The 10582-nt window shown below is 33.9% G+C and overlaps 1 protein-coding gene across 2 annotated transcripts; it reads left to right on the top strand.

The window, feature by feature from the left end:
- The first annotated feature begins 1721 nt into the window (after window positions 1-1721).
- tmem267 (transmembrane protein 267) lies at window positions 1722-6514 on the top strand. Of its 2 annotated transcripts, none has more exons than XM_051121537.1 (3): window positions 1722-1793; window positions 2455-2862; window positions 5196-6514. In XM_051121537.1, exons 2-3 carry the CDS (start codon window positions 2494-2496, stop codon window positions 5529-5531), a joined length of 705 nt encoding a protein of 234 aa, XP_050977494.1. In that variant the 5' UTR covers window positions 1722-1793; window positions 2455-2493; the 3' UTR covers window positions 5532-6514. The 2 variants fall into 2 exon arrangements, with proteins under 2 accessions (XP_050977494.1, XP_050977495.1); XM_051121538.1 differs by having other exon boundaries at window positions 1723-1793; window positions 2458-2862.
- The last annotated feature ends 4068 nt before the right edge of the window (window positions 6515-10582 follow it).

The raw sequence follows: 10582 nt of genomic DNA, 5'->3' as shown, positions 1-10582 counted from the left end.
TTTGGCACGGCCCCAGAAACCGCTGTTTAATTTTCTCCATAAGGCCCATCAGAGCAAGGGAGAACTCTAATAAACTCTCCCCCTCCAAATGCCTTTGGAGAAAACGCTTCCTGTAATGCCACGTGGGACTGAGAGTGTTCAAATACCTCACGTAATGCAAGACAAATCTTATCTGGATCCCTTCATTCAACCTCAGAACGATACCTGATCTCCTCCCGTGCTTCCCCTTCTAGATGGTCAAATAAAAAGAAAGCCTGCTCCGAAATTGACAAATAACGAGCCCGAATACAGGCCTGTGCCTCCTCAATCCATTCGTTGATGCCAGTCCCAGACCTGCCATTAAACTTGGGACATTTCCGATCCCTAGGTACAAACACGAATCTTTCAGAATGGCTAGCACTGGATGAGGTGTAACAGGTTCTGCATCGGACGCATTAGAAGATGTCGTACTAGAACCAGGCAATGCAACGGCCTGCTCTTGGCGCAGCCTCTCATTGTCTGCCTTCAACTGGGCCACAAGTTCTTTAAGTTCTCTAAGTTCCTCCTCCATTTTAACTCACAACTTACCACCCCAATAGGGAACCACGGACAGGAGACCCAAAAGAATAGGGGAAACCGGACGGACGCTGCTGCTTTGCCTTGACTCTAAAGACACAAAACACACTGACAAACACAAAAAAAGAAAATAAAGAACTCAAATAGAAAAACAACAAGATCTAGATAACCACGTCTCACGTTATACAGTTTACTCACCCTGTGATGGAGAGAGGCCCATTGGTAACTACATTTAAGTTCAAAAAACAGTTTTTGCTGTTCAGAGTAACTTTTTTCATGTTCAAGAACTATAGTCTGAACAATTACAAACAAATCAGAAAAAAAAAAAAAAATCACGTGTTTGTGCTTTAGCAAGTTATAATATGAGGCTATCCCAGCTAACAATTTTTGGTTCCCAGAACGTTCTGGGAATGTTAGGTTTTTGTTCCCAGAATGTTCCCTGTTGGTTAGCCAGGAAAGTTTTCTTAACGTAAATAGAACGTTCCCTGTAGTTTAGGGTAACGTTCTTGGAACCTATCAGGAACATTCCGGGGAGCGTTCCCGCAACGTTCTGAGAATGATCCCGGAACATTCCCTGTAGGTTGTAAAAATACAATCTAAAAATAACCTGCAGGGAACGTTCTGGGAAGGTTCTTTTTTGGTTATAAAATTAAACCAAAAAATAACCAAATAATAATGGGAACATTCCCTGTTGGTTATTAAAAAGAGAACCTACAGGGAACGTTCCTAGAACGTTCTCATTTGGTTCCCGGAAAAATAACCAAAAGGGAACCACAGGGGAACCACAGGGGAATGTTAGGGGAACGTTCTGTGTTTGCTGAGATACTGTTAACATGATGTTAGCTCTAAACTAGACCTACTGGATGATACAAGTTTGTTAAAATGAGTGGGGTAATTTGAGCCAAAAGTCCTGGAGTAAGTTGAGCCAGTGTGTCACCCCGTCTTATGATTACAGAATATTATTTTACTGTAATTCTCATATTTTATTATTTTAGACCAAACCTTTTTTGATTTTCTTCTTTGTTTTGAAAATGTTAAATAGGTCTTGTTTATGAAAATCAATGAACATTTAATTACAAGTTTTAAAATCTATGGTTACCACTGAGTCTGACTCGTGTTTCTATCATTTCACTTCGACTCGCGATTTAATTCAAAGGAACCGATTCAGTGACTCGTGATTCAAACGTCACTAAGGAACAAACAGACCGTTGTCAGACCGGCGAGGTGAATGAAATGAGGTGAGAAGACTGTATGTGTTTAATATAGCAGTCTTATGATTTTGTGTTATCCGCACATATGTGAGTACAGTACCGGTTTAGGGTTTTTATGTGAATGTTGTTATGTTGGCTAATAAACGCAGTCTTTTGTATTGAGCAGTGAATTAGCTGAGGAGCTAGTTAGCAGCCGAGCTAATGCTAATTTCATAAGAATAACCCTCGCTAGACAAAGATGTCCGATTATAATATTTGTTTGTGTATTTATTTAAAAGTAAAACCACAATTGCAGTGCAGTTTTGCCAGGCTTAAAACATTACAACCGAAATATCTCGACAGACTGATTGACATTATACTTTAATGCAGTGGTTTTACATGTAATGTTTTTTATTTCTGATGTTATATAATATACGCATTGACCTGTTTGTTTTGTCGTTGTTCTTTAAAAATTAAGGTGTTTTTAGAAAACATTTTTAATAACGTCATAGATGTCATTACGTGTTTATATAACTCTGTAGCTAATATTATTACTAATGTTTGATCTGTTAATGCCGTTATTGAAGATATGAAAACATTATGTGTTGATTCACAGGTCTAAACTGTTATTTTTAGAGCATTGCCTGCTATCATAAATACATTGAACAACATCAGCACGTTTTAATGTGTGTGTACTTGTGTTTTCCAGCAGATCCGGCTGCTGACCCCTCCATGGAAGAGGCCAGCGATGAGGGGCTTTTACTCCAAGCTGGATTCCTCATCTATGGGCATGGCGATGCCCCTGAACCTGGCCGTGGAGACTGAGAAAGCTCAGGCCCTGCTCCAGACCTTCAGCACTGCCTCTCTGTTAGCCAGCGCGGGCCTGGGCGCTTTCTGCTTCCTCGCCGACCACTTTCTGACGCTCCCCTTCATCCAACATCTGTGGCTCAGGGCTGTTTTCGATAACGCCACCCACGGCATCATTGGACTCTGGTCTTGGGCCATCGTCATCGGGCTGAGGAAGAGGAGTGACTTCTATGAAGTCGTCTTGGCTGGGTTTCTGGCATCTGTCATTGACCTGGACCACTTCTACCTGGCTGGATCATTGTCGCTCAAAGTGAGGCCTTTTTGTTTCTTTTATTAATGTTTAAAATAAAGAAAATAAAATCAGTGTCAAAAATAAAGTAATGAACCTATTATGATTATTTTTCTTTCTTTTCTTTCTTTTTACTCTAATTGCAATAATTATGATCAAAAATGTGATTGTCATTTTTTGCAATACAGAAATGAGAATTGGGTAATTAAAAGATGTATAAATTAAAATATATTTATAAGTCAAATATTATTTATCTGAATCTAGAGATGTTTAATTGTTCTGAAAATAATCCATTTTTTAGTATTAGTATTATTAATATGAATAATATTACTTTTATAAAATCACAGTTAACTAGGGTTTTGTTATCATTCGTCACTTGTCGTGTTAGATTAATTACCAATAAGGTGTGAGTGAAAGCTATTCATTTCAATATGAATCCACACGATCAAATTTCACAAGAAAACAGTTGATTGCATGATGAAAAATGGCAAGAATGATTCAAAAGATTGAAATCAAAACTTTTATGAATAGGTGTATTTTAACCAGCAAACACAACAGTGTTTCGTCATCAGACTCTTTGCTAGTGAGACTTCAGCGTCTAAATATAGGCATAATCAATAGGGTGACTACTCATTCACGGACAGTGATTAATGCACATCAAGCTTCACATAAAACAGGTTTGTTGTTTTAAAATAGGTCAGACATTTGTTTCTTTGTGCAGTTGATATCAAAATTTTAAATGTACACTGCCATTCAAAGGTTTGGCATCAGTGAGATTTTTTTATGTTTTTTTTAAGAAGTCTAATGCTCATTAAGACTGCATTTATTTGATCAAAAAAAAACAAAAAAACAAAACAAAACAAAATAATAATAATAATAATAGTATTGCAAAATGCTTTTGCAATATAAAATAATGGTTTCTATTTTAATATACTTTCAAATATAATTTATTCTTCCGATGAAAAGCTGAATTTTCAGCATCAATACTCCAGTCTTATTAGAAATGTCAATGTTGGAAACAGTTGCGCTGCCAAATAATTTTTTTTTGGAACCTGTGATACTTTGTCAGGATTCTTTGATTAATAAAAGAACATTTATTCAAAATAGAAATCTTTTCTAACAATATAAAAGCCTTTGCTATCACTTTTTATCAGTTTAACACATCCTTGCTGAATAAAAGTACTCATTCATAAATAAATAAATAAAAATAATAATAAAAAAAATAAATAAATAAAAATTAGCTGACCTCAAACTTTTAACAGTAGTGTATAATGTTGGAAAAATTTATATTTTGAATAAATAATTTACTTTTGAATAATTTACTTCTTTTTTTACTTTTTATTCATCAAAGCATCCTGGAAAAAAGTATCACAGGTTTAAAAAAAAAAAAAAAATCAGCATATTAGAATGATTTCTGAAGAATGTTTTGACACTGCAGACTGATGGTAAAAATTCAACTTTACATCACATGAATAAATTAAAATTTAATGTATATTAAAATACAAAAATGTTGTCTTGCATTGTAGTAATATTTCACAATATTAGTTTTGTTCTGTGTTTTTGATCAAATAAATGCAGCTTTGATGAGCACAAGAAACATCTCTAAAAAAACATTAAAAATCTTACTGATCTCACACTTTTAACCAGCAGTGTATATTATTTAAAACTAATCGTCATGCCACAATTATGTAATCGTTCAAAGGCACAATTACAATAAATAAATCAATAAATCAATAAATCAATCCACTTACATTATTCTGCTTGCTTAATGTGGGGGTAGATGTGTTTTTTCTACAGGTTATCTTAATTTTTTTTTTTTTTTTTTCATAGTTTTAATTTTTACTTATATATATATATATATATATATACATATTTAAAGAAGAAACTATAAAAGGGTGGCATGCAGTGCTTCAAACAATGAAAATATAAAACTATTCAAAACATCATTAAATGTTAATTGTGATTATCGTAATTAATAATCGCAATTACAATTTCAAGGGAATAATCGACAATTATGATTTTTGTCATAATCGTGCAGCCCTAGTTTCAATTATTAAATCCTTTGTTTTATGATTCGGAGAGTGTCTTATACCAGTGACTTTTCGACCCTTTTGGCTCAAATGCTCCCTGTTGTCGAACCCAATATTTGTGTTATAGTCTATACATTTTTAATATCTCTATGACTTTAGACAGATTACATATTTTAAAAAAGGGGAGAAAATGCCTTCCATATCCAAGAACACTGACTGTAAAATTTCAATGAATTTCAAATAAAAATAAGTCTAAAAATAAACAAATAAATTGGATTTAATCCCGTTGTTGTTAACAGCAAGTTTTTGTTTGTGTTGACGCAGGATGCTGTGAATCTGCCGCACAGGCCTCCGCTGCACTGCTCCACCCTGATCCCAGCGCTGTGCTTCTCCCTGCGCCTCCTCATGTGGGCCTGCCGGCTCAAGGACTCCTGGTGCTCCCTGCCCTGGATGCTGTTCATCTCGCTGACGTCGCACCACATCCGCGACGGCGTCCGGCACGGCCTCTGGGTGTGTCCGTTCGGAAACACGGCGCCCATCTCTTACTGGCTGTACGTCACCATCACGGCCACTCTCCCTCACCTGTGCTCGGTGCTCATGTATCTGACCGGCACCAGAGACATGATCTCCACCAAACACGGAGTCGCCATCGACGTCTGAAACACTGGCTTGATTGTGGGGGTTTATTTATTCGAATATTTACTTTTCCCAGCAAAAACACGGCACTGGAAATGTTTCCATTCGCTCTTGTCCGCTTCATCGCCATTCCGACATAATTCGTCCTCCTTCCTTGAGAGATTTTCAGTACGTTTGATACTTTTAACTACTGTGGTCATTCAGGTATCAGTGTGAAATCAGGTTGTATTTACTGTGAAGACTGTGAATATTTTAATATGTATGATTTAGATTAGGGTTGGGCGATTAAAAACAAAATAACAGCTCTATTTTGCAGCCTTTTATACGATATGCTATATTTGATATAAAATCCATTGCAGAGCAAATAGAGAAATTATATTATCAACATTTCATGCAGTATTTATTAATAAAAACAATAAATCTCTAAAGTAGTTAGTTTTCTATGTATGAAATATGGTCAGAAAGTTCAAAATAGAGTTCATTTAGAAAATATAATTTCTATATTTGCTGATCTGGATTTAGATTCTCATTTTTGCCAAGTAGAGAATATTTAATGATTGATAATGCTTAATAATTTATTATTATGCATCAATATAAAAACTGTAACTAATAAACAGCATTTACCTATATATATTAAAACAACACACAAAGATGTTGATGAGAAATTTGAGTGATGAACAAACAAATTGCTAATTTATAGTTGCATAGTTAAAACTGTGCATCATATTAGTGAAATTTTGGTGAAAATGGCAAAAAAAGGTCAATTGTCAATACTTTTTATTTGGTCCGCAAAATCTGCAATTGTGAGTTTACATCTCACAACTCTGCCTTTTTTTCAGAGAATTGCATGATGCAAACTCGCAGTTCTGACTTTTTGCTGAGAATTGCATGATATTAACTAACATTTTTAAGTTATAAAGTCAGAATTGCAAGACAAACTTTCAGTTCTGAAAAATAAATACAAAAAAAATGTGCAGTATAGTTCTCAGTTCTGACTTTTTTTTTTTTCTCAGAGTTGCGAGTAGGGATGCACAATATTATTGGCCGATAATGGCTTTAAATGTAAACATCGGCATCAGCCCAATATGAAAAATCATGCCGATATGTCTTGCCGATAAAAGGAATAACTCTCATGTACTCAGGCTGTTTTAGTGATTAGATCCTGCAACAGTGTGGCTCATTCTTGAAGTTTTGTCTGAATGACGATTAGATTCGTTTTTAGTGTTTTGGATCGCTGCATTAATCTGAGAATGCATGTACAGAATGGAGTAAACAGTAGCCACCCCCTATTCTGTAGGGGGCGCTGTTGGCCTACTTCTAACAAAATGAAAGTAAAATACTCAAATATCATTTAAACTATTTCTGACTAAATAAAGCAGTAATTGATATCATAAGAACATGAGTATGTTTTGATTCAAAAGTCAGAACCTATGACTTACATGAATTAAACAAAAATAAAAATAAATAAATATGACACTTGTAAATTAAATAATTTTATATATACTGGTTTATTCATTAATGTGTAATATGTTATTATTATTATTATTTTTTTAAATTATGAGCTCTAAAAGATTTTCAGAATTTTTACAGTTCTTTTGCTTTAGACCATCTACAAATGTTAAATCTTAAAATGTTAAAGTTACCACATCATTTTTCTGGGGAAAAAAATGCAGCGGTTTAAAATATATATATATATATATATATATATGTTTATTTATAATTATTTTCAAAGATTCATTGTACTGTCATTATAAAAGAATTTCATTATCTATTTAATTCTAACAATTAAATAGATAACTAGATAGAAGTCCTTGTTAAAAATTAACATTTAAAAAACTGTGTCCAAAATGCATTGAAAATTATCGGCATAACGGATATCAGCAAAAATCCAATATAGTGCATCCCTTTATATCTTGCAATTGTGACTTTTTTTCTCAGAATTGAGTTTATATCTCACAAATGTGACTATTTATTATTGATTTATTTTTAGAATTGTGAGTTTGTATCATGCAATTCTGACTTTTTTCTCAAAATTTACAAACAAGAGTTTGTATCTCTTAATTGTGACTTCTAAAAATGTTGTTTATATATCACAATTGTGACTTTTTTCATTATTTACTTTACAACATGCAATTGCGAGTTAAGTCAGAATTGTGAGGTTATATCTTGCAGTTGTGACCTTTTTTAGATTTGCGAGTTTATATCACACAATTATGACTTTTCTCTTTTTTTTATATATACATCACAATTGACTTTTCATCAGAATTATTAGTTTATTAGTTTATATCACACAATTGACTTTTTTTTTTTCAAAATTCTGTTTATATCTCATAATCACAACTTTATCTTAGAATTGCAAGTTTATATCTCACATTTGCGACTTTTTTTCTCAGAATTTCGAGTTTATGCAATTGTTTACACAATTGTGAATCACTCAGTTGTGACTCTTCTCAAAAATCTAAGTTTGTATCTCGCAATTGTGACTTTTAGATTTGTGAGTTTATATTGCAATTCAGACTTTATAACATGCAATTGCGAGTTAAGTTGGAATTGTGAGGTTATATCTTGCAATTGTGACCTTTTTTAGATTTGTGACTTTTTTCTCAAAATTCTGAGTTTGTAACTCTTTGACTTCTCAATTTTGTTTATATATCACAATCGTGACTTTTTTTTTTCTCAGAATTGTGAATCACGCAATTGTGACTTTTCTCAAAATTCTAAATTGTATCTAACAGTTGTTACTTTTTTTCTCAGAATTGTGAGATCTCGCAAATGTGACGACTTGTTTTTAGATTTGCAAGTTTACATCACGCAATTGTGACTTTTTTTCCTCAAAATTGCGAGTTTATATCTCACAATTGTTAATTTTTTTTCCTCAATTTTTGCAATTCTGACTTTATAACATGCAGTTGTGAGTTAAGTCGGAATTGAGGTTATCTCGCAGTTGTAACCTTTTTTAGATTTGCGAGTTTATATCACACAATTGTGACTTTTTTTTCTTAAAATGGTTTATATCTCACAACTGTTTTTTTTTTTTTTTTTTTTGTTTTTTTTTCTCAGAATTGCAAGTTTATATCTCACATTTTGTGACTTTTTTCACAGAATTGCGAATTTACATCATGCAATTGTGACTTTTCTCAATTCTGTTTATATCTCAATTGTGACTTTTGTATCTCACAATTGTGACTTCTTTTTAGATTTGCAGGTGTGACACTTTTTTTCAGAGCTGTCAGTTTATATCTCGCAATTCTGACTTTTTAACATGCAATTGCGAGTTAAGTCAGAATTGTGAAATATAAACTAGCAATTCTGAGAACGTTATTTTTCCCCCTCAAAATTAGACTTCATAACTCACGATTACAGATTTATCTCTTTTAATTCTGAGAAAAAGTCAAAATTGTGTGGGGAAAAAAAAAAAAGTCAGAATTGTAAGTTTATGTCATGCAATTCTGAGAAAAGAAGTAGGAATTGACTTTATATCTCGCAATTCTAAGAAAAAGAAAATGTCAGAATTGCGAGCAGGGTTGCCAGGTTTTCACAACAAAACCCACCCAATTGCTACTCAAAACTAGCCCAAAACTAGCGCAATTGCATTTTGAGGGGGGTCCCCCAGTAAAAATTGCGTTCCAGGGGGTAAAATACACATTTTGTGTTGGGATTTTCTCTGGAAAATTGAAAGTGGCCAAATCTTAATACCATCTTTCCTACTGAAATGAAATGTAAATGTTATTAAGACATCTGTTGTAATGCTTGCAATAAAAGTAAGGATTGTAAAACTATCAAAATAACTTAATAGCTAGACGTGCTTTTAAATCTAGTTCTATAATTTATATGGCCAGTAAAATGGATGTGAATGATAGATATTATCGCCCAGCCCTAGTTTAGTTGGTCTGGATTCACCTTTACTAACCTTACTTAAAAGCTTCAGCATTGTGTTGTCATATTTAGCTTAGTGGTATAGACTTGTCTGTTCAAATAATGCCATTTATATTGCTTTTGTTTTCCAAAGGAAGCCACAGACACAAGGCTGCATTCATGATGTGTCATGATGTGTCATGTGTCCACAAATAGGCATTGAGAATGGATGCGTATTGATGGTCTTTGTGCTGTATTGTGTATTTGCAGCCGAGGATCACTGTAGGCGTACTTGAAGGACATTATTCTCTCTGTAATGTATTTAAACGGCAGAAAACACAGGTAGATCTAGTTTAGGCTTTAACATGATACGGAAATACTTTCTGTTGTTACAAGAAAAATTACTGCTGCCTTTTTAGTCACAGGCTTTGAAATAACTGTAAATATGACTCACTGACTTTATTTCCAAACAACTTTTAAACAGTTAACTGTTATTAAGTGTCTTTGTATACACACTGCAATTTAACGTCTCGGCAATTAATTAAGGCCAACTAGTTAAGAATAGTTTACACTGAAAATGTACTCACCCTGAGCCATACAAGATGTAGATGAGTTTGTTTCTTCATCAGATTTGGAGAAATGTAGCATTGCATAACCTGCTCACCAGTGGATCCCGAATGGGTGCCGTCAGAATGAGAGTCCAAACAGCTGATAAAAGCATCACAGTAAACCACAAGTTATGCCCACCACTCCAGTCCATCAGCTAATATCTTGTGAAGCCAGAAACAAATCCATCGTAAAGACATTTTTAACTTTAAATGTCACTTCTGACCAAAATATGAGTCCATAATAACAGTGAAAATGTCCATCTACTGTTGTCTCTCACATCAAAATCCACCCACATATTTATTTTGAACTGTTTTGGACTGTTTTCCCTTGTACTTGATCTGTGCAGATTTCTCTCCTGATTCAGACAAGCAACATTTTGAAGTTACAACGTCTTTATGGATTTTTTTTCATCACAAGATGTTAACTGATGGACTGGAGCGGTGTGGATTATTGTGATGTTTTTATCATCAGTTTGGACTCTCATTCTGACGGCACCCATTCACATCCATTGGTGAGCAAGTGATGTAATGCTACATTTCTCCAAATCTGATGAAGAATCAAACTCTTCTACATCTTGGATGGCCTGAGGATGAGTACATTTTAACCCATCT

The sequence above is a fragment of the Labeo rohita genome, chromosome 10, assembly GCF_022985175.1.
Source record: "Labeo rohita strain BAU-BD-2019 chromosome 10, IGBB_LRoh.1.0, whole genome shotgun sequence".
NCBI classification, from domain to species: Eukaryota; Metazoa; Chordata; class Actinopteri; order Cypriniformes; family Cyprinidae; genus Labeo; species Labeo rohita.
Note: the sequence above shows the minus strand (reverse complement) of the source record. Positions and strands in the feature narration are given on the sequence as shown.

Excerpts from the sequence above, each read along its gene's own strand:
- tmem267 (XM_051121537.1), top strand. The coding sequence starts at position 2,494 with ATGAGGGGCTTTTACTCCAAGCTGGATTCCTCATCTATGGGCATGGCG. Across the intron at positions 2,863-5,195 it reads CTGGATCATTGTCGCTCAAA|GATGCTGTGAATCTGCCGCA; the intron begins GTGAGGCCTTTT and ends GTGTTGACGCAG.